A 24395-nucleotide genomic window follows, 5' to 3' on the forward strand; every position below is an offset into this window, starting at 1 on the left:
TAAAATCTCCATCTTTCTGCTGAGAAGATCTTGGACTGTAGACATTTTTCCTCCACTCTGATATTTTGAGTTCATGTAAATCTGTACCCCTTAGTTATTGACTTGGATTCCAACAATGGTAACTACAAATGACGATTATAGCAGTTTTAGGTTTTCCCTTCATTGTTTCTATAGAAAACTTAATTTTCTTTTGTGTAGTCATGATCCCTACATGTGTTTTTACTCTTGTTCACTATCATGAAGGAAATTCCTGTACATTCACATACAGGATTGTTCAGTGGCCCTGGAGCCTTTTGAAAGCTATGTACAGTATTTTCTAATCAAAATGTAAATTCTATATGGTTAACATCTAATTGCTGATGGATATTTTCATTGCTGGTCAAAAGAGTCTGCTTTTTTTCAAGTAGGTTCTGGGTGTTATGTTTTAACTGGTTAAAATCAGAGCTTGCAAAGAAAAATAAAGAGCTAAATATATTGCTTAATTAAATACTTCAATTAAAGCAAGATGAAAGAGATCAATTGGGCAAATTGTCATTTGCCTTGGCTAACGCCTTGAGAACTACAGTGCCTTTGTTAATGAAATGATTTCTGAAAGTAAAACAAAAAGTTGACTAGTCAATTAATTTGCCACTTGGATCTATTGGAAACTGGGATAATAAGTGACTCATCCTCCTGCATACATTTGCAGAATAGAAAGAGATAATCTCACTGTACAGCATAGTTCTGATGAAGAGTCTCAACCTAAAACATCAACTCTTTTCCATAGATGCTGCCTGGCCTGCTGAGTTCGCACAGCATTTTGGATTTCCAGCATCTGCAGATTTTCTCTGGTTTGTTTTAAACAAAGATTTTGACCAGTTTTGCACTGCCCCAAGGCTAAGCTTTGTGCTCAGTTGTCATTCCTTTTAGTTAACCCATAATCTGATTTTATTTAATGTCCACTGTAATAAATTAAGTGTTGCACAAGTTTATTTTGAGTCGAACACAGTGTTCTCTGCTAGGAATAATCTGGGCACAGTTTTACATATTTGCTCATGTTTACAGCCATATCAATATGCGATCGCCTATGTAAGAATTTAATTCCTATGCAAGCATTGCCATCTGCTGACTACTGCGGGTGTTGACATAATCCAGTTCACGAAGAAGTGCAGTTACAGAGTCACGAAATGTTACTGAAAATGCTGAGAAAACGCAACAGATTAGGCATCGCCAGCGGAGAGGTAAACACTTGATGTTTACATCATCTGAGAAAAAGAAACAAGTTAATCTAAGTAGAAGAGAGGGTGGGGAGGTATGTATTTCCTTAAAATAATCGTGCAGTTGAAATTAAATCTATAATAGTGGCTGGCAAAAATAGCTAGTTTTCGTACAAACAGAACAAAAGAGTGAATTCTTTAAAGTCGAATTTTTTTTTGTTGAGTCAACATTCTCAGACAGAAGATGAGGAGTTGACCCTTGAGTTTGTGCTGGGCCTCATAACACTGCATGAGGCCACAGATAGACAGATTGCAGTGGGGTGGTGAATTAAAGTGGCAGGTAATCAGAAACTCATGGTTACTGACTGAATGTGCTCTGCCAGCTAATACAGAATATGGTAAACTAGAATGGGGATAAAAATACAAGTGAATTCCTCTTTTGCCTGGAAAGATATTTGACTTCCTCAGTGGTTGAGAATGGTGAAAGAAAAAGTGTTGCACAGAAAAATACTATACAATACATTGTACGTTGGGATGGAGGGACCGATAAGTCACAAAGGAAGAATGTGCCTAATGGTGGAAACTTATTGGGGTTGGCAAAAATAGCAAAGAATGACCTGGTGAATATGGAGACTGGGGTGGAAGGTAGGGAGCAGGAGAATTCTCCATGCAGAAAATCAGTTGTCTACTGTGATAGAGGGAAAGCACGGTGAGAAAGGGAGACATTTGCAGTATGTAGGCTCTCACTTCAACCTGAAGCATTGACTCTGCTTTTCTCTCTCCACAGATGTGGCTTGAGCTGTCATTATTTCCAATATTTTCTGTTTATATTTCGGAGCTCCTAGGTACTTGGAGGTCTTGTGGCTGAAGAGTCTTAGACCATTGAGCACATCTGCAAGGTGCGCTGCCACAAGAAAGCAGCATCCATCATCATAGACCCCACCATCCACACCATGCCCTCTTCTCACTACTGCTATTGAGAAGGAGATGCAGCAGCCTTAAGTCCCACACCACCAGGTTCAGGAACAGTCATTACCCTTCAACCATTAGTTTCCTGAATCAGAGTGGATAATTTCACTCAGCTCAACACTAAACTGATTTCTCAACCTACAAACTAACTTTCAAAGACTCTACAGCTCATGTTCTCAATAATCTTATTTCCAGTACTGTGCATTTTGCACTACTGTATTTGTCAACGTGGAGTGGAAAGGGAACTTGTAAATCTGTCGGGAGTAAAGGATGATGGGAATGGTGAGGGTGGATCACCACAGGAGGGGTGCAGGGCTGGTGGCAGAGGAGTGTCGGGGGTGGGGGGGGGGTGAGTATGCAGATACACCCAGCCCTGAGACATTAGGCAAGGTCACTTGATTCCAAACAATTGGTTTATTGATCATTACAGAATGTCTCTGTGGTGCTTCCTGCTCCCCCTCCTCTCCCTTTCCTTTTTCCCAACCATGATTCCCTCATCCTGCCTCCTTCCCACGCTCAGTCCACAATGGGGACCCGTATCTGAAGCAGGTTTATCATCACTTACTTTTTTTTTGTGTCAGCAGTACAGTGCAGTACAAAAAATTACTACTGTACTGTGCAAAAAGCCTTGGGCTGGCTCGCTCTCTCTCTCTCTCTCTCTCTCTCTCTCTCTCTCTCTCACAAACACACACACACACCTTAGACTTTTGCACTGTATGTATTTACTTTTCTATGTGCATAGTTTGTCTTTTGGATATTAATTGTTTGTCAGTCTTGTGTGTAGTTTTTCACTGATTCTAATGTATTTCTTTGCTTTACTGTGAACTATTACAAGAAAATGAATCTCAAGGTAGTATACAGTGACATATATGCACGTTGCTAATAAATTTATCTTGATCTTTAAACCTTATGAGCCTAGTGAAGCCTGTGTTGATATTATTCTAAGTAGAAAAGATGTTCCCTAGTTATGTGTGTAATTGCTGAGCCAGTTAATAATGTCCTCAGTGGAAATGTGTGAGTCCTATATCAAGACCAATACTGGTCTTGGACATTAAAATGATTTACCCATTGGGTGCCAGATGGGTTATTGCAAAGTCCCCAAATGTGAAAACTGATCACACATGAGCCTTGCATTACCTACAACCAATTCACATGGCCAATGTCATCCTGTAGCATTCACAACAAGAAATGTGTTTGCTGGAGATATTATCCTCCAATTTCCCATTCACTGGAGTCACTGGTTTATCAATTTCATCTAGGACAGGAGTTGACATGAGCAATATGCAGCAGGAACACTCAAAAAGTTCTGAGTTGATACCTCGGGTAAGGTCCATGAGCTAGCCCACATTAGGGGATCAGAAGCGGTCTGTAACTTTAAACTCCTTGGTGTGCCAGATACGGCTTACGAAGGGCTATCTCAAGACCAAAAGAACAACTGTGATTGAAGTTAGAGGCAGAATTGGATGCACGTCAACTCTGGCAGGGTTTGCAGGCCATTACTTCCTACAAAGCAAAACCTAACATGATGAATGGCTGTGATACTTCACTCCCAGATGAGCTCAATGCATATGAAGTTTTAATTTAGAGACATGGAAGGTGGGATTGATCTTCAGGATCTTGGGGATCTGCAAGGTATAACACACCGGAAGGGTCCAATGAACTTAGGTGCCAACTTCCAAGACTCCATTCAGAGAGGTAAATCATGAGTGGACAGCCAGACCTGTTGCCCAGGATGCAAAGTGGGTCCCTGTCTTCTCTTTGGGTCCACCTTGGTTTCTGCTTTCTGGTTAGAGTCCAGCAAAATCTCTCTTGCCCTCATCCACTTTTTGCTTGCAGTGTTAGTTGAGATCTTCAGCTGCAGGGACCCCAACCTCAGCCTCTTGTTCTGGAAAGAGAGGTGGAGGATAACCAAAATGGCACTCGAGCAGTGACATCCTGTGTGCAGAATGCTGTAAGATGTTGTGGATGACCTCTGCCCACATCAAAAGGTCACACCACTCATTAGGGCTGTCTGAAGCCAGGCATCTTGGGGTACATTCTAAATCTTGGTTGGCCCACTCCGTCTGGCCGTTGGACTGCAGGTGAAACCCAGAGGAAAAGCTTGCTGTTGCTCCAGTCAGCTTACAGAATGCCCTCCAGAAATCGGATGTGAATTGTGGAGCATGATCCGAGACAATGTCCATCGGGAATCTGTGAATCTTGAAGACCTGGTCAAGGACAATCTCAGCTGTCTCCGCTGTGGATGGTAGCTTTTCCAAGGCAATGAACTTGTAGGCTTTTGGAAACCAATTGACAACTACCATGATGACCAACTTCCCTCTTGGATGGCTGGAGATGGTGTGCACAGGATCTTTCCAGAACAGGTAGGGGCAGAGCAGCCCTTGAGATCTGGTACAGGGCTCCTAGTTCTTGGCACAAACCTTACTTGCCTACACGTACTGTTGAACCTCTTTAATCATTCTGGGCCACCAATGCCTCCTCCTGATAAACTCAAGGGTCTTGGCAATCCCCAGGTGTGTGGTCATTTTCAATGAATGTCCCTGTTGGAGTACCTGAAACCGGATGGAACTTGGGATGAACAGCTGACCCAGAGAACCGTTCTTAGGAATCTCTCTTGCACTTGGACCTTGTGAGTAAGTGCATCGATTCCCCAATGAATTGGCTGGCACTTCCACCTTGGTTTGGGCAAAATGATTATAGGCTGCTTCTCGCGTTCTGGTTCATAATCTGACCTGACAAGGCATCTAGTTTCTGGTTCTTCATACCAGGTCAATAGGTCGGATGAATTCAAAGCGGTTAAAGAACAAAGCCCACCTGGCCTACCTGGAATTCAGCTTCTTGCATCCAGACTTTAAGCCAGATTCTTGTGGTCAGTCTAAACAATAAAAGGGTTCTAGGCCCCCTCCAGTCAGTGATGCCATTCATCCAAAGCTAACCTAGCCACGAGAAGCTCCCGATTCCTGATGTCATAGTTCACCTCTACTGGGGATAGCTGCCTGGAAAAGAATGCACACAGGTGCAATTTACTGTCCTAAGGTGATTGTTGGGAAAAGACAGCACCCACACTGATATGTGAGGAGCCCACCTCCACAATGAAGGGAAGGTCCGGGTTAGAGCAAACCAAGATTGGAGCTGTTGTGATCCACTGTTTAAGCTCTGCAAAAGCAGCCTCCACTTCAATCAGCCAGACTAAAGGTCCTGAGTATTTCTTAGTTAGCGCCGTTAGCTGAGCTGAAGTTCCTGATGAACTTCTGGTAAAAGTTTGCAAACCCCAGAAATTGTTTGATACTGGAGAGTTGTGGCCAGTCTTTGACTCCCTGTGTCTTAGTAGGGTCTATCTTGAGATTGTCATTGGAGATGACAAAACCCAAAAATGAAATGGTCGAAACGTGGAACTCAGACTTCTCCAACTTGACATAAAGTCCATGCTCTAGAAGCCTCTTTAAAATGTCCTTGCCATGCTCCTCCATAGACTTCCAGGAGATTAGGATATCATCCAATTAGACGAAGGCTTGCTTATGAAGAGTATCCCAGAGCGCGTAATTTATAAAGGTTCAGAAAACATCTGGAACAAGGCCGAAGGACGTGACCAGGTATTCGTAGTGCCCTGTCGGTGTACTGAATGCAGTCTTTCCTAACACGGACCAGATTGTACGCACTGTACAAGTCTAGCTTTGTGAATACTCTTGCTCCTTGGAGTATCTCAAAGGCCATATTCTTGAGTGGAGGGGGCTAACAATTCTTGGTCATTATGTGGTGTAACCCCCTATAATCAATGTATGACTGCAGACACCCATCTTCCTTTTGTATGAAGAAGAAGCCTGTACCAGCTGGTGAGATGGAGGGCCGATTGAAACCCATGGCAAGAGTTTCCTTTATGTACTCTTCCATTGAGCTTATCTCTGGGCCTGAGAGTGCGTACAATTGACCCGTGAGGGACAAGGCCTACAGCACAGTCGTAGGGTTGGTGCGGTGGAAGGGCTGAGGCCTTTCCCTTGCTGAAGACCTCCTCGAGGTAGATTGAAGGGATTTCGACCAGTTTGGGAGTTCCTATCTCCTTTGGTCCTTCCTTTGAGGATGACTCCTGAGGCATCTTAGGTGGCAGGGGTGATTCGACAGACCTCAGAGTCCCCCTTGGCTCACAAAAGCTCATTCATAGAAACAGTGGCAAAATCAGTCCAAATTCCCATCTGTATCCTCAGGTGATGGCGGTGAGGCATTACAGATGGTCCTTGCCTCGCCAGGAATAGGCTTCAAGGATCTGTGTATAGGAGTCTTTCCTTTCCTCAACCTGGTGGTTGGATTCCTTAGGGTTAGCTATGTTTTCCAGACTGCTCAGGCATCTCCCTGGTCTTCTCCTGAACTAGAGATTCCCTCTCTCTAGATCCTGTACTGTCCCGACTAGACTGTGTCAGAGCACACACAGTCCCATTGGCCGGGACGGGCTTGTCTGACAGGACTAGGTCTCCAGAAGGCCTCAGGTTCCCTCACACTGAAGGCCACCTCCTTGTCGATCATTGGTCTCGGGAGAGTCTGGGGACCAGGACACCACACCGCAAACAAACTTTCTTACTATGACCAGACCAAGCAATGATTCTTCCCTCCCTCCAGTCCACAGATGGGCTATGCTAGGACAGCCAAGAGTACCCTAGGATCAGGGGGATGAGTCAATAATGTCTTCCACATGATCCCCTATCCTCGTCTACAACACCACCGTCTGTTGCTGGATCTGCCTGGAACCTAACGGCTAGCCGTCCAAGATGGTTGTGGGCATGGAATGGCTCAACTCTCACAGTGATATATCAAACTGACAGGCTGTTCCTAAATCCAGAAAATTACCCACTGCCCCAGAGTCCACAAAAGCCTTCACCTGTCTCAGGTTCCTCCCCCAAGTAAACTCCACCTTCAGTACAAAACCAGAATCCATGGGATTGGGAATAGTGGCTCCTACCATCACAGTCCTGACACTGGATCATCTTAGCAGTTCTCCAGGTGGCTGCAGCTTTGGACATTCGGCCCGCAGGTGGCCTGTTTTCCCGCAGTAAAAACAGCAACCTTGACTCTCTCATTGACAGAGAGTCTAGTGCCACCTATCAGCATGGATTCGACTGGATCTTGAGCAGGCAACAGTTATGGTCGGAGTTGGGGAGTGGATGCTTAGGGACCAGGCTCTGTCTGCTCTCTTAGATCTCTCTTAGCCAGACAATTATCGAGATGGATGGACTGGTCAATTGGAAACTCTAAGTCCTCTGCTGGCTCTCCCAATGCAAGGGCATCCTTAAGTTCATCTTGGAGTCTGTGGCTAAGGCTTCCCTGTTCCAACCACTCTGCTGAGCCAAGGTATGAAATTTGATTGTGTCGATTCAAGTCAAGTCAAGTCACTTTTATTGTCATTTCAACCATTACTGCTGGTGCAGTACACAGTAAAAAGGAGACAACATTTTTCAGGACGATGGTGCTACATGAAACAGTACAAAAACTACACTGAACTACGTGAAAACAACACAGAAAAAAACCACACTAGATTACAGACCTACCCAGGACTGTATAAAGTGCACAAAACAGTGCAGGTATTACAATAAATAATAAGCAAGACAATAGGCACAGTAGAGGGCAGTAAGGTGTCAGTCCAGTCTCTGGCTATTGAGGAATCTGATAGCTTGGGGGAAGAAACTGTTACATAGTCTGGTCGTGAGAGCCCAAATGCTTCGGTGCCTTCTCCCAGATGGGAGGAGGGAGAAGAGTTTGTATGAGGGATGAGTGGGGTCCTTCATAATGCTGTTTCCTTTGCAGATACAGTGTGTGGTGTAAATGTCTGTAATAGTGGGAAGAGAGACCCTGATGATCTTCTCAGCTGACATCACTATCCACTGCAGGGTCTTGCGATCCAAGATGGTGCAATTTCCAAACCAGGCAGTGATGTAACTGCTCAGGATGCTCTCAATAGAATGTATGAATGTGATGAGTATGGGGGGGGGGGGGGGGGGTAGGAGATGGACTTTCCTCAGCCTTTGCAGAAAGTAGAGACGCTGCTGGGCTTTCTTTGCTATGGAGCTGGTGTTGAGGGACCAGGTGAGATTCTCTGCCAGGTGAACACCAAGAAATTTGGTGCTCTTAATGATCTCTACCAAGGAGCCATTGATGTTCAGTGGAGAGTGGTCGCTCCGTGCCCTCCTGAAGTCAACAACCATTTCTTTTGTTCACATTCAGAGACAGGTTGTTGGCTCTGCACCAGTCCGTTAGCCGCTGCACCTCCTCTCTGTATGCTGACTCGTCGTTCTTGCTGATGAGACCCACCACGGTCGTGTCATCAGTGAACTTGATGATGTGGTTCGAGCTGTGTGTTGCTGCACAGTCGTGGGTCAGCAGAGTGAACAGCAGTGGACTGAGCACACAGCCCTGGGGAATCCCCGTGCTCAGTGTGATGGTGTTGGAGATGCTGCTCCCGATCCAGACTGTCTGAGGTCTCCCAGTCAGGAAGTCTAGGATCCAGATGCAGAGGGAGGTGTTCAGGCCCAGTAGGCTCAGCTTTCCAATCAGTTTCCGAGGAATGATTGTGTTGAATGCAGAAGTGAAATCTATGAACAGCTTCCAAACGTATGTGTCTTTTTTGTCCAGGTGGGTTAGGGCCAGGTGGAGAGTGATGGCAATGGCATGGTCTGTTGAGTGGTTGGGACGGTACGCAAACTGCAGGGGGTCCAATGAAGGGGGCAGCAGGGTCTTGATATGCCTCATGACGAGCCTCTTGAAACACTTCATGATAATGGATGTGAGTGCAATGGGACGGTGGTCATTTAGGCAGGACACTGAAGACTTCTTCGGCATGGAGACGATGGTGGCGGCCTTGAAGCACGTTGGAATGGTGGCGCTGCTCAGGGAAATGTTGAAGATGTCAGTGAGAACATCTGCTAGCTGGTCTGTACATCCTCTGAGCACTCTGCCAGGAATATTGTCTGGTCCAGCAGCCGTCCGTGGGTTGACCCTGCACAGGGTTCTTCCCACATCGGCCACAGTGAGACACACCACCTGGTCATTTGTAGGTGGAGTGGACTTCCTCGCCGCCACATCACTTTCCGCCTCAAAACGGGCGTAGAAGTTGTTCAGCACATCTGGGAGAGAGGCATGACCCACACAGTCAGGTGATGTTGTCCTGTTGTTGATGATATCCTGGATGCCCTTCCACATGCGCTGCGTGTCGCCGCTGGGCGTGTGCATGCTTTGCCCCTCTGATGGCCCGGGACAGTTTGCTGTTGTTAGGGCTACCTTGTCGCCTGCTCTGAAGGCGGAGTCACAGGTCCTTGGCAGCGCACTCACCTCCACTGTCATCCATGGCTTCTGGTTTTTTTTTAAATCAAAATATACTTTATTCAAAAATAAAATTATATACAATAAACCATTCAAAGACTTTCAATCCTTTACAACTGTTTCCATTACAGTCTTTACATTTTCACACTTTTCGCCACCCATGTGGCACTCTGTTATTCCATATTTACATTCCCTTTTTGAGGGGTGTACACCCCACCCCCCAACCCCTCAACTCCCACGGGAGGAGAACCCTAGGCTGTGGTCCTTCCCCACCAGACCCTTGTCGTGGCTGCACCGAGTTTGAGTGCGTCCCTCAGCACGTACTCCTGCAGCTGAGAATGTGCCAGTCAGCAGCATTCCCCCACAGACATCCCCATGTGCTGGTAGACCATCAAGTTTTGGGCTGACCAAAGAGCGTCTTTGACCGAGTTGATGATCTGCCAGCAGCACCGGATGTTGGTCTCGGTGTGCGTCCCCGGGAGCAGCCCGTAGATCAGAGAGTCCTCTGTTACACAGCTGCTGGGGATGAACCCCAACACTGTCCCTTCCATCCTCCTCCACACCTTCTCCGCGAACCCACTGTATGCAAAGAGGTGGGTCACTGACTCCTCCTCACTGCAGTCCTCCCATGGGCAGAGGGTGTGGAGAGGACGTTCCGGGCGTACAGGAGGGATCGGACTGGGAGGGCCCCTCTCACCAACAGCCAGGCGAGGTCTTGGTGCCTGTTGGTGAGGTCTGGCGATGAGGCATTTTGCCAGATGAACTGGACGGTCTGCTCAGGGCACCACCCCACTGTGTCCATCACATCCTTCTCCCACAGTGCTTGCAGGACCTTACGTGCTGACCACTGCCTGATGGCTCTGTGGTCAAATGCGTTGACCTGAAAGAACTTCTCTACGAAGGACAGGTATGGTGGCAACGACCAGCTGACAGGGGTGTTGCGCGGGAATGGGGCCAGACCCATCCTTCGTAGCCAGGGCGACAGGTAGAACCTGGGCACGTAGTGGTACTTGGTGCCCATGTACCTGGGATCCACATACAACCTGATGCACCCACACACAAAGCTGGCCATCAGGGTGAGGGCGACTTGTGCATGGTGGTCCGTCTGACCTGCTCCATCTTAGATCTCCAGACGAATCTGAAGACGGCTCGGGTGATTTCCGAGCTGAAGGAGCGGGGGACTGGCCACACCTGTGCCAAAAACAGCAGCCCTGAGAGCACCTCACACCTGATGACCAGGTTCTTGCCCGCTATCGATAGGGAGCGCCCTCCCCACTGTCCCAGTTTCTGTTTCACCTTGGCAGTCCACTCCTGCCAGTTCCTGTTGCCCGCCTCGGCCCCTCCGAACCAGATCCCCAATACCCTCATGTGATCAGCCCTGATGGTGAAGGGGTCGCTGGATAGCTCAGGCCAGTTGCTGAAGAGCATCACTTCGCTCTTCGTGCGGTTGACCCTGGCCCCCAACGCCTGCTTGAACTGCTCACAGATGCTGATCAGCCTGTGAACTGACCTTGGATCAGAGCAGAAGACGGTGACGTCGTCCATGTACAGGGAGGTTTTGACTTGGGTCCCTCCACTGCCTGGCAGTGTCACCCCTCTTATGCCCTCATCCCTCCTGATGGCTTCGACAAAGGGCTCAATGCAGCACACAAACGAGACAGGGGAGAGAGGGCAGCCCAGCCTGACTCCAGACCCGATGGGGAAGCTGTCTGTTTCCCACCCGTTGACCTGGACTGTGCTACAGATGTCTGTGTAGAGCAGTTTGATCCGATTCCGGATTCCCTCCCCAAATCCCATTTTGGAGAGTACATCCGCCATGTACATGTGCGATATCCTGTTGATGGCTTCTCGTTAGCGCATGTACTGATGGTCTTGGACACAGTGACGTTGTCGATGCACTTGCTGATGTAGCTGGTCACTGATGCTGTGTACTCCTCTAAGTTGGTAGAGTCGCCATCGGTTGCGGCCTCCCTGAACATGTGCCAGTCAGTGTGCTCAAAGCAGTCTTGAAGAGCAGAGATGGCTCCTGCTGGCCAGGTTTTCACCTGCCTCTGAACTGGTCTGGAGCGCCTGACGAGCGTTCTGTATGCTGGGATTAGCATAACACAGATGTGGTCTGAGTATCTGAGGCGGGGGTGGGGCTCCGCCCGGTACGTGTCGGGGATGTTTGTATAAACAAGGTCCAGCGCGTTCTCCCTTCTCGTTGCAAAGTCCACGTTCTGATGAAATCTGGAGAGCACTGACTTGAGGTTTGTGTGGTTAAAATCTCCAGCGACAATAAACAGTCCATAAGGACGTGCATTCTGCAGTTCGCTAATAGCCTTGTACAGTTCACAGAGCGCCTTCTTAGCATTAGTGCTGGGGGGAATGTAGACACTGACTATAAGAACAGTGGTGAATTCCTGAGGTAAATAAAATAGTCTGCATCTAACAGCCACAAACTCCACTAGCGATGAACAGTATCTGGAAACCAGCACAGAGTTCTTGCATCATTCCGTGTTGATGTAAACACACAAGCCACCACCGCGAGTCTTACAGGAGAGAGCTGCGTCCCTGTCTGCTCGAAACAAGGCGAGCCCGTCCAGCTGAACGGCAGCATCCGGAGTTCTGTCGCTGAGCCATGTTTCCGTGAAAACATATGCCCAGCAGACTCTATGCTCCCACCGAGTGTTTTGTTCGAGTGTGTTGGATATTGGAGAGCAGAATGGATGGGAATGCCGGCAGGCTAGGGTTTGCTTTTATCCTGGCACAGACTCCTGCCCGCTCGCCTCGCTTCCGCTTCCTCGCAAACCGCTTACAACGTCCCCACTTCCAGCCACCAGCATCAGGCGACTCCAAGGACTGTAGGCCCTATCCCCTCAGCAAGCCGAGGTCGCACAATTTAACCAGCAGATCTTCATGAAGGGTTGTTTTTGGGCGATCTCTGTATTGTAGTCGTATCTGGTGATGGTAGATAGTCGCTCTGTTATCCATGCGCCCTAATCAAAAATTGTGCCTCAAAATTAAATTTAAAAATTGAATTAAAGTAACACCAGGTCCAAAAGGCTGCTGCTGTGGTGCCACACCGCCTGTAGTCAGCCACTGACCGACTACTTGAAAAGGATAGGTTGGACCCAAAAACTGAGGTATCCAAAGCAAGGTTCAAGACACGGTATCAAACTGGATCAGAGTACAAAACCAACACTGGATGATATCACTAGTAGGCTTACAATTGAACACCAAACCCCAGTTCAGGTGTTCTTTAAATACTTGATTCTTGACACCCAAAACATGATTACCAATTAGCAGGACTGTCCTGAACCCTTAAAGGGGCTATGCCAGCTATCCCTACTCCAGGGAGTTAGACCATCGAAATCCAAGAAGCTGGCATGGTTGGGAGTGTCTCATAACAATGGTGATGAACTACTTTGACAGGTTGGTCATGGCTAGAATGAACTCCTGTCTCAGCAAGGACCTGGAGCCACTGCAATTTGCCTATTGCCATAATAGGTCTACAGCAAATGTTTAATTCACTGGTTCTTCATGCAGCCTTGGATCACCTGGACAATAGCAATATTCACACCAGGCTGCTGTTTATTGACTGCAGCTCAGAGTTTAATGCAATCATTCCTACAGTTCTGATCGGAAACCTCCAAAACTTTGGCCTCTGCAGCATCCTCTGCAACTGGATCCTCGACTTCCTCACCAGAAGACCACAATCTGTGTGGATCAGAAATAACCTCCACTTCGTTGACAATCAATGCTGGTCTGCTTCAGGGATATGTGCTTAGCCCACTGCTCTAATGTCTCTATGCCTGTGACTGTGTGGATAGGCTCAGATCAAATACCATCTATATATTTGCTGATGATACAACCATTGTTGGCAGAATTCCAGATGGTGACGAGAGGGCGTACAGGAGCGAGATTGATCAGCTAGTTGGGTTTTGTCACAGCAACAACTTTACGCTCAACATCAGTAAGATGTGGACTTTAGGAAGGGGAAGTTGAGGGAGCACACACCAGTCCTCATAGATGGATCAGCAGTGGAAAGGGTGAGCAGTTTCAAGTTTCTGGGTGTCAACATCTCTGAGGATTTATCCTGGACCCAACATATCGATGCGGCTACAAAGAAGGCACGATGGCAGCTATATTTCATTTGGAGTTTGAGGAGCTTTGGTTTATCAACTAAAACACTTGCAAATTTCTACAGTTGTATACTGTAGAGAGCTCTAACTGACTGCATCTCTGTCTGGTATGGGGTGGTGGTGGGGGCGGGGGGTCCCTGCACAGGATTGAAATAAGCTGCAGAAAGTTGTAAACTCAGTCAGCTCCATCACGAGCACTAACCTCCGCAGCAACCAGGACATCTTCAAGAAGTGATGACTCAAAAAGGTGGTTTCATCATTAATGACCCCCATCACTCAGGACATGTCCCTCTGCTCAATGCTGCCATCAGGTCGGAAGTACAGGAGCCTGAAGGCGCACACTCAACGATTCAGAAACAGCTTCTTCCCCTCTGCCATCTGATTTCAGAATGGACGTTGAACCCATGAACGCTACCTCACTATGTTATTTCTCTCTTATTGAACTCAGTTTTTATTATGTATTTCATTGTTCTGCTGCCACATAAAACAAATTTCACGACTGATGATATTAAACCTGATTCTGATTCAGAGGATCTGTTCTGGGACCTGCAAAAAGTGCCATCACAAAGAAGGCACAACAGAGCAACACACACAAAACGCTGGAGGAACTCAGCAGGTCAGGCAGCATCTGTGAAAATGAATAAACAGTCGAGGTTTTGGGCTAAAGCCCTTCTTCAGAACCAGAAAAGAAGGGGGAAGACATAAGAATAAGAAGGTGGGGGAAGAGGAAAGAGGATCGCTGGAAGGTGATGGGTGAAGCCAGGTAGGTGGGAAAGGTCAAGGGATGGAGGAGAAAGAATCTGATAGGAGCGGAGAGTGAACAATACAAGAATGGAAAGGAGGAGGCCCAGGGGGAAGTAACAGACTGATGAGAAGAAGTGAAAGATCAGAGTGGGGAATGGGGGTGGGGGGAATTCATTTACCAGAAAGAGAAATCGATGTTCATGCCATCCAGTTGGAGGGTACCCAGACAGAATATAAGGGTGGCCTCATCTTTGCACAAGAGGAGGCCATGGAGTGACACATTGGAACAGAGCATCTTCTTTCTTAGAAGTTAGTGTAGATTTGGCATGTCATCTCAAATTTTGATAAACTTCTATAGATGCACAGTGGAGAGTATCCTAACTGGTTGCATCTCAGCCTGGTATGGAAACACCAATGCCCAGGAATGGAAAAGCTGACAAAAGGGGTGGATACGGCCCAGTCCATCACAGGCAAAGTCCTCCCCACCACAAGGAGTGATGCCAAAAGAAAGCAGCATCCATCATCAAGGACACCCACCATCCTTGCTCTCTTCTCATTGGGCAGGTGGTACAGAAGCCTTAGGTCCCAGTTCACCAGGTTCAGTAACAGTTATTATCCTTCAACCATCTGAACCAGCGTGGATAACCTCACTCACCTCAACACTGAATTGATCACTGCACACAACCTATGGACTCACTTTCACGGACTCTCCAACTCCTGTTCTCAATGTTATATATTTATCCATTTGCACACTTTGTTTTCTTTTGCACATTGGCTGATTTATGTCTGTATTTATGTGTAACTTTTCATAAATTCTATTGCACTTGTTTGTTTTCCTGTTAATGTCTGCAAGAAAATTAATTTTAAGGTCGCATCCATCATGAAGGATCCTCACCATCCAGGACATGCCCTTTCCTAGTTACTCCCATCAGGGAGGAGGTACAGCAGCCGAAACACCCATGCTCAACGCTTTAGCAACGGCTTTTCACCCTCCATCATCAGCTTTCTAAATGATAAACACAAAATGCTCAAAGAACTCGGTAAATCAGGCAGCAGAACTACTGCCTGATTTGCTGAGTTTCCCCAGCATTTTGTGAGCAACCATTGAGCACATCTACATGGAATGCTGTCATAGGAAAACAGCATTCATCATCAGAGATCCTCACCATCTGGGCCATGCTCTTTTCTGGCTGCTGCCATCAGGTAGAAGGTACAAGAACCTCAGGACTCGCACCACCAGGTTCAAGAATAGTTACTGCCCCTCAACCATCAGGCTCTTGAACAAAAAGGGAATAACTACACTGACTTGCCCATTCATTGAAATGTTCCCACAATGATCTCACTTTAAGGACTTTCATACTCTGGTTATTTATTGCTATTTATTTATATTTACATTTGCAGTTTGTTGTTCTTTGGTTGATCTTTCATTGATCTCATAGATTTGCTGAGTATGCCTGCAGAGAAATGAATCTCAGGTTTATATGTGATTACATAAATGTGGTCTGAAAATAAAATGTACTTTGAACTTTGAATGTTGTTCAAGATTTCCAACTTCTACAGAATATCTTGTGTTTACAGTATTTCTGAATTGGAATCAGAATCAGGTTTATTATCACCAGCATGTGGCGTGAAACTTGTTAACTTAGCAGCAGCAGTTCAATGCAATACATAATATAGAGAAAGAAGACAAAATAATAATAAATAAGTAAATCAATTACAGTATACATATATTGATTAGTTTAAAAATCCATGAATGGTCCATGAGCCCATACATTGCTGTTTCTTTTTCACATCATTTACTTATTTTTGTAACTTTCAGTGAAGTTTATGTCTTGCACTGTGCTTCCGCAAAACAACAGATTTCGCATGTCACTGATAATAAACCTGATTTGGTGTACAAATTGCTACATTGTTGGGAAAAAATATAAACTGCAGATGTTGGAAATCGGAAACAAAATCATGAAGTGCTGATTATGATTATGAAACACTCAAGGGAGAGAAACGGGCTAAACATTTCAGATGGCGAACCCTTTACCACATTGTACATCCTGCTGGATAGGTTGTTGTTGCAGCTTTGCAGCAAAGGAAGTGACGTCGCCGGGGAGAGGTGTCAAAGTTCAGCGAGAACAACCTACCTTCCTCTACTGTGGGCGACGGCCATCGAGCAACACCGCTGGTAATGTCTTCCTTCACTATCCATTGCCATCCTTCGCCCTTGGGTCTCATAGCTTCCTTATCGCCTCACGCCGAGAAACAGACGATCTCTCTCCTGGTGTTCAGCTACTTATTTGACGACTTGATGTCCGTTTTATCAGTGTATTTTAATGGTTGATGGGGGGGGGGGGGTGATGAGTAGCCTTCCCGGGCAGGCAGCACCGAGACTCTCTGAGGCCCCACGTCCCGCCGGCTCCTGCAGCGGGTGCAGCCGCTCTACAGATGGGCTAGGCTTTGCATTAAATCCACAGGCATGCTGAAGCCGGGCCGTGGGCTGTTAGGCTTCACGCTCACGTACTGAGGCGGCAACCCGTGGGGGCCAGGCTGGGCAATAACCGTAGGCCCCCGCTGCGGGAGCAGGCGGAACATGGGGCTTCAGAGAGTCTCGATGCCGCCAGACTGGGAAGGTTCCTCATATGTATCTGGTGTTAAATGAGTTGCCTTCCAGACGAGTTTCTTTTCACATTCTATGTCGTGGGTTTTGAAACATAATCGTTTATGCGGAAACCGAGAATCAGCACGATCCTACAGATAAAAATTGGGACCACCTTTTGTGAAGGCCTTTCTTAAGTCTGGCTTTCAACGTGTCCCAGGCACTTTGAATCCGTGGAGGTTTGTGTGCCCATAAACAGCAATTTAAGAACTGAATGAATGATTTAGTCATTTAGATTTGAGGAATTATTGTTGGCCAGATCCCAGGGATGAACACTCTCAGCCTATCAGCACTGCCTTTGGTCTTTGAACTAGTCCGATGGGATCTTGCTAATTTTTCAACCTTGTCAGAAACAGCACCTTGCAGCATTTTCCTCTACTGTATTAGGTTCGTGCTAGGATTTGTGCCTTACGACTGAAAAGAGCATATACTGCCTGTATATCAGAGTTACTTGTTTTTGATGTGCTGTTTTTATGATGCAATCAACCTTTGTTTCTTGCAGAAATGGGGAAATTTATGAAACCCGGGAAGGTGGTTCTGGTGCTGGCTGGTCGCTATGCTGGACGCAAAGGTGTTATTGTAAAGGTACAATTCCTATAATTGTAGTTCTGGGTGGATTTTCATGATTCAGTCGTTTAAAAAAAGGTTGGCCTGTAAATAGTGTGTTTACATTTCATTTTTAAGGAAAATTTGCTACTGTCTATAAAACTTAAAATAATTCTCAATGCATTAATGTATTTCAAAAACAGCTGTACTTGAAGGTGGAAATTTGTGTAGTAAGGTGTCACTGAATACTTCATGGGGATTTAGTTAATGGTTCATTCTTGCTGTTAAACAAAATCCTTCCGGTGTTAAGAATGCTAATAAATTGATATTGGCCATATAGTCCAGCTTCTGCTGTATGTTGGTCTGGTTTTGAAGTCAATAGTATTGACATGACAGGCAGAAATGGACTACTTGCATGTGGCACTTGAAACTTCATGGCGTCAGGTATGATGGAAGCATTGGGATAAGTGGAAGTGGTGATGGGCAACAGGTAATGCAAGAGAAGATCTGCAGATGCTGAAATTCAAAGTAATACACACAAATTGTTGGAGAAACTCAGCATTTTGTGTGTACTACAGATTCCCTTCTGTGATCTCTGCTACCCTTGGGTTGTGGGGGTGGAATAATGATACTGATTTCTCAATCTTCCAGTAATTGCACTTGCCCCCATTCCCATTTCTTGCTCTCACCTCTTTATGGTGCTCCTCTCCCTCCACCTTCCTACTCTGACTTCTCATCTCCTTTTTTCTGGTCCTGATGAAGGCTCTCGGCCCAAAATGTTGACTGTTTATTCATTTCCATAGATGCTGCCTGGCTTGCTGAACCTCTGTTGACCTTTTATCTTGGTGGCCAACAGAAAAATATGGGTTGTTAGTCCAAAAAAACTGCTGATACTGGGCGTTTAGAGCAAAGAAACAAATTACTGGAAATATTCAGCAGGTCAGCCTGCCCCTTGGTGTACTCTATTAATTGAAATGCTCTGTTCTGTACTCTGTTCATGATTCCAGGGACAAATAATGCAGTATACTGCCTAACCACCAGTGGTAGCTAGATTTTGAATAGGAATTGTCTTATTTGCAAAGGGCAGTAAATTTAAATGTGCTTTTCTTGTAGAACATTGATGATGGGACTTCTGACAGGCCTTACAGTCATGCCCTTGTTGCTGGTATTGATCGTTACCCTCGAAAAGTGACTGCCAAGATGGGTAAGAAAAAGGTGGCCAAGAGGTCCAAAATCAAGTCCTTTGTGAAAGTCTACAACTACAATCATCTGATGCCAACCAGGTGAGTATTGGAACATATTCTGTGTCTTCATATGATTTCCTTTTCTCCTCTGTAGTAATGTGTTCTGAAATACCTTTCAGAAAGATTACTCCCTGGTGGAAAGACTAATTTAGATGTAAGAGGATCAGATTCCAAGGTTGCCTACCATCTGAAATAGCATCAAAAGCCCTTCAAAACTACTGCAGAAGTTCATGGATACTGTAGGATGAGGGTAGGGTGTGGGGTTTTATCGTAATCTGGCTCTTCTGAAATGACTCGATGTTATCCTGCAAGTGTAGTTAGTTTGTCTTTACACAGTGAGTTAATTAGAGGTTTCAGGGTGGAGAGGAAGACTGAAAAGGTCGGTTGTTCCTCATGATAGAATGTTTGCATGTGTGGCAAACTGAATGGAAACATAGTATACTGGTGGTTTGTTTTGCTTGCTTTTATCAAACCCACTGTACCCCTTGATTAGCTGAAATATGTAGTGATGCCCCTGTATGAGGAAGTTATTGAATTTGAACATTTGTGCATGTCCAATTGATAAAGAGGAAAAAGCTCTCAACCACTCTTCATGTGCCTGGTAATTTATTCAAATAGTGGTGTTGAGAACATGGATGTGTGCCATTGCTAGATAGGCCACATCCACTCCACCTTTTACAAAGCAGGAGAATTTACTATCTACTGTGTTCCTCCACATTTCCAGCAACTTCACTCTTGTACCTCCACAGTATAGCTAATTTTGTGTACATTTATTATGAATGAGTTTTCAAATAGTTCTGAAGCCTGAAGTTCTAAAACAGTTACAGATTTTATTGTGGAGTAGATAGCCTTGTGTAATCTGCTGAAGTTTGCATCTTTTTTCATTATTTGATCCTTGTATAAATAGGCTTCTTTGACAACCATGACTGTGGGGGGAAAATTTGGCCAGAACATCTAATTGTGTAAATTTCTTTATATTTATTATTAATTACATTTTTTGAGTTAAGGTTACATTTCATATAAAATGAAGCTTAAAAACCAGCTTAGTTTTTTTATTTTGGTCTTCTGGTTGAATTTGTGTTGCTATTTTGAAGTTTTTTTAGTATCAAAATGTAGTCCCAGCTGACATTTCCTGTCCCTGCCACTGCTACCAATCTAGGATCAGATGGAGCTTTATGGACGTTAAGGAAGCTTAGGGCTTCTGTTATTAAAGAATCAAGTGCATATATGGATCAGTCTATTTCAAGTTCCCCATAGTCACTGGTAATTATGGATTTTTTTTGTTTTATTTGCAGATACTCCGTTGACATTCCCCTGGATAAGACCATTGTGAACAAGGATGTTTTCAGGGATCCTGCTTTGAAAAGAAAAGCCAGACGGGAAGCCAAAGTAAAATTTGAGGAAAGGTATGGAAAAATGTGAGATTGAGATGAAGAATTGTGTACCTGAGTATTAGTCATTTGTGCTACTATCGCTGCTTGCATGAAGTTTTTCTTGCAGCCAACTTTCATTTTGGGGAGGAAAAATTGTCCTTTACCATGAAAATAGCTGTGGAGGGAACGTACTCATTGATCTTGCAAATAATGATGTGTTTAAAAGCGGGGCTGTCCACATTTAAACTGGTGAGACCCATGAGAAATCTAATTTGATTAAATCCATATGAATGATCAAGTTGTGCCCCAAAATGTATAGACTAATGCTGTGCATATTTAACAAGTTCCTAGTCTCTAGATTGGTATGTTCCATCACATCTTTTACCCTTTGGTGGGAGGATCAGTAATATATATCTAAAGTAAATACTTTTTAAATCCAAGCCTTTGCGATTTAACTTATTTAGTGCAATATTCATTGTTGGGGAAATATAAGCACAATAGCTTTTTACCAAAGAGTAATTTTAGTTAAGATTACTGCCTAGCATTCATCTGAAGAGAAAACTTCCAATATATGAGGAATCATCAGTTGGTAATATTACAGGCAGTGTATTATGTGCTAATTGATTGTCTTATATTTGTGGCAATAATTGTAGAGTACTTGTATTTTGAGGAAATAATGTTTTTTTTTATTTTGTGCAGGTACAAGACAGGAAAAAACAAATGGTTCTTCCAGAAGCTCCGGTTCTAAGTTGTATATCAGATAAAATAAATTTCATTTAAATTGTATTTAATATCAGTGTCATTCATTGCCTGAGTACTGGAAATTTGTTGATCTGGCATTTTCAATAATTTCTGTATTGGGACAGCCATGTAGAAAGGGGATGTCCCATTTCTCTGCATTTAACCCAGAAACGATAGCCTTAAGTTGATTTTTAGCAAAACTGTTTGACATACTTGGGTTAAGAAGTAAAGGTTAAAATAATGTAGAATCCTATAAATTGTGGCAGGTTTAATGGTGTGGTGGGGGAAGATGGATTATGGTGGAAGAAAATAGCAGATTAGAGAAACCAAATGCTAATTTTGTAGTAGTCAATTGATTCTACTTGGGATACAGTTAGTGTGCTCAATGAATGAGCAAATATTTTAATTCTGTCAGCCTTCTACAGTGTGATCATCTACATAAACTGGTTCATGGGGTGTGCAAGCAAGGGAGAATGACATGATTTTTTAAAAATTAGTTTTAGAAATACAGCATGGTAACAGGGCCTTCTAGCTACACCCATGTGACCAATTAACCTACTGAACCATATGTCTTTGGAATGTAGATGAAACCAGAGTACTGTGAGAAACACCTCATGGCCAAAAGGAGAATGTACAAACTCCTTACAGTGCCATACATATATTTGTACCCTTTTGGAAAGCAGAAAATTATTTCTGGGATGATACAACTATAACTCCAAGCTGGTAGATTTAAATGTCAAAGTTTGCATTCTAAGTTATTCCCAACTTGGGGGTGGATATTGGGTGTACTGTACATTCAAAACCTAATAGCTTGCTTGTAAGGTTTCCAAAACGGTTTGGAATATAGAATACAGGAACAGGTTCTTCAACCAATGATGTGCAGAGTTACTCAAGCTAGCAATGATTAATTAAACTATCTGCCTGCATGTACAGCACCTACAGCTTGAGATTCATCATCCTGCAGGCACCCATGAAATAAAAGCCAGAGAGTAAAAGTCCACGAAAAAACACTTGCAACAAAGGCTGATGAGCATCCAATGTGCAAGAGGACAAATCGTGTGTATGTTAAAAGACGTAAATAATACATAGAACATAAATTGCAAAGTTACTGAGAGTCTGCACACTCAGTTTAGCACTGAGGTGAGTGAAGTGTATACCTGCGTATTAATGTGCATATCTGAGTCACAACCGCAGCAGCACATTCCACACACTCACCATTTGCCATATATACTTTGAATAACGCATGCCTTCTGGTATTGGGACATTTTGACTGTGCAGGAGGGCAACTGTTGCCTACTATACCTTTGATAAACGTATACCCATGATTCTTTAAAGTCACATAACACTTGCACTCCTTCCAACTTGCAACAAGCTTTAGCTTACTTCCTCTTCTGGCTGTTTAATTCAATCTGAAGTCTTAAATGTAATTTTAAATAATGTTCCATGTCATTGAACAAGTTCAGTAGGATTACCTCATTAATATTTTGGAGTTTACTTAGATTGATAGAATTGTACATTCATAGTGTATTTTAGAAGGAAAATTACACCTCTGAATCTTCATTCACCTGCTTGTGTTGAACAGAGTGAAAGCTGGTTATTCCCATGAGAGTAATTTGCGTATGTCAGAGGTACCAGGGACCGGAGCTGCCTCTTCATGTACATCAGTATTTCTAAAAGCTAAAGTAAAATTCATATATTAAGCTTCTATTGTTATCAGTTGACAATGATTACTGTGAATGTTAAGATCCTGTGGATAATCAAGGCCATAAAACGAACCCTATCTCCTTCATTTCTGTTACATTTCAGAGCTTTGGCTTTCTCAATGCACCCTGGGTTATGGTGATTTTAGTCTTTTTGGAAATGGAATAAATTCTCTTACTGTACAGCACCAGCACAGCCAAAACAATTATTGTAGATAATGTAGATACTTATCCAGCAGGCATATAGTTCAACTGCAATTTAGTAATTTAGTATTTGGACCCAGAATTCTCTTAAGACCCATTAGAAACTGCCTTATTTCCCATTTTAAGTTTGAATGGTGGCTTCAGTTTTAGAATCTGAGATAATTTATATATGGGTAAATATTTGGTTTTAAACAAGTGTTGCTGAAATAATTTCCTGGTTTGCTTATTGCATAAATTTGAACAAGTACACACAAAAGTACAAACTTAATTTGTTAATCTCACTGCCTAGTTTATCAAAACAACATAGAACATAACAGAATAGTACAGCACATTACAGGCCCTTTGGCCCACAATGTTGTGCAGACCCTCAAACCCTGCCTCCCATATAACCCCCCCACCTTAAATTCCTCCATATACCTGTCTAGCAGTCTCTTAAACTTCACTAGTGTAGCTGCCTCCACCACTGACTCAGGCAATGCATTCCACTCACCAACCACTCTCTGAGTGGAAAAACCTTCCTCGTAATATCCCCTTTGAACTTCCCTCCCCTTACCTTAAAGCCATGTCCTCTTGTACTGAGCAGTGGTGCCCTGGGGAAGAGGCGCTGGCTATCCACTCGGTTTGGAAACATCAGAAAAAGGTCATTCAACCCATTAAGTTTATACTGGCTCCCAGTAAACCTATCAATCAAATTCCTCTATATTTCATATTCAAGCATGAGAAAATCTGCAGATGCTGGAAATCTGAGCAATACACACAAAATACTGGGGAAACTCAGCAGGCCAGGCAGCATCTATGGAAAAGAGTAAATAGTTGACATTTCAGGCCAAGACCTTTCATCAGGACTGGGGAAAAGGACGAGAAGTCAGAATAAGAAGGTAGGGGGAGGGGAGGAAGGAGTATAAGGTGGTAGATGATTGGTGAAACAAAGAGCCGGTAAATTGATTGGTGAAAGAGATAAAGGGTTGGAGAAGGGTGAATCTGATGTGAGAGGGCAGAAGGTTATGGAAGAAAGGGAGGAGCACCAGAGGGTGGTGATAGGCAGGTAAGGAGACAAGGTGAAAGAATGGAACAGGAATGGGGAATTGTGAAGGAGGAAGTTTGAGAAATCGATGTTCGTGCCATCAGGTTGGAGGCTACCCAGACAGAATATAAGGTGTAGCTCCTCCAACCTGAGTGTGGCCTCATCACGACAGTAGAGGAGGTCATGGACTGACATGTTAGAATATCCCATAGTCTATTAGCGTCCCAGTGATTTACCATCTACACTACAGTAGCCAATTAATCTAACAAGCAGCATGTATCTGAGGGAAAATGGAGTGCCCAGATGGTCACCATGCAGCTATAGAAAGAACATATAAGTACTATACACACCACATCTGATGTCAGAATTGAACTGTGAACCTGTAGCTGAAAGACCACTGTACTACCTGCAGTACCACTCTGCTTTCTTGGACCAGGGCCTGAAATAAGTAGCTAGAGCTTCTACTAATTGATAGATATTCCCAAATACGCTCTGTGGTGACTTACCCCCTGTACTTCAATAAGTGGCAACTGAGTGTATATTCATGGATTCTGCTGCTGGAGCCCATCCACTTCAAG

General features: G+C 44.5%; 1 protein-coding gene across 2 annotated transcripts; it reads left to right on the top strand.

Annotated features, from left to right (window-relative positions):
• The first annotated feature begins 16499 nt into the window (after positions 1-16499).
• On the top strand, positions 16500-20934 carry rpl27 (ribosomal protein L27). 2 transcript variants are annotated; one of them, XM_059956514.1, is made up of 5 exons: positions 16500-16639; positions 17488-17570; positions 18645-18814; positions 20071-20181; positions 20848-20934. In XM_059956514.1, the coding sequence occupies exons 2-5, from the start codon at positions 17490-17492 to the stop codon at positions 20894-20896; spliced, it is 411 nt and encodes a 136-aa protein (XP_059812497.1). In that variant the 5' UTR covers positions 16500-16639; positions 17488-17489; the 3' UTR covers positions 20897-20934. The 2 variants fall into 2 exon arrangements, with proteins under 2 accessions (XP_059812497.1, XP_059812498.1); XM_059956515.1 differs by having other exon boundaries at positions 17488-17556.
• The last annotated feature ends 3461 nt before the right edge of the window (positions 20935-24395 follow it).

Source organism: Hypanus sabinus, chromosome X1 (assembly GCF_030144855.1).
Source record: "Hypanus sabinus isolate sHypSab1 chromosome X1, sHypSab1.hap1, whole genome shotgun sequence".
In the NCBI taxonomy this organism is placed as follows: Eukaryota; Metazoa; Chordata; class Chondrichthyes; order Myliobatiformes; family Dasyatidae; genus Hypanus; species Hypanus sabinus.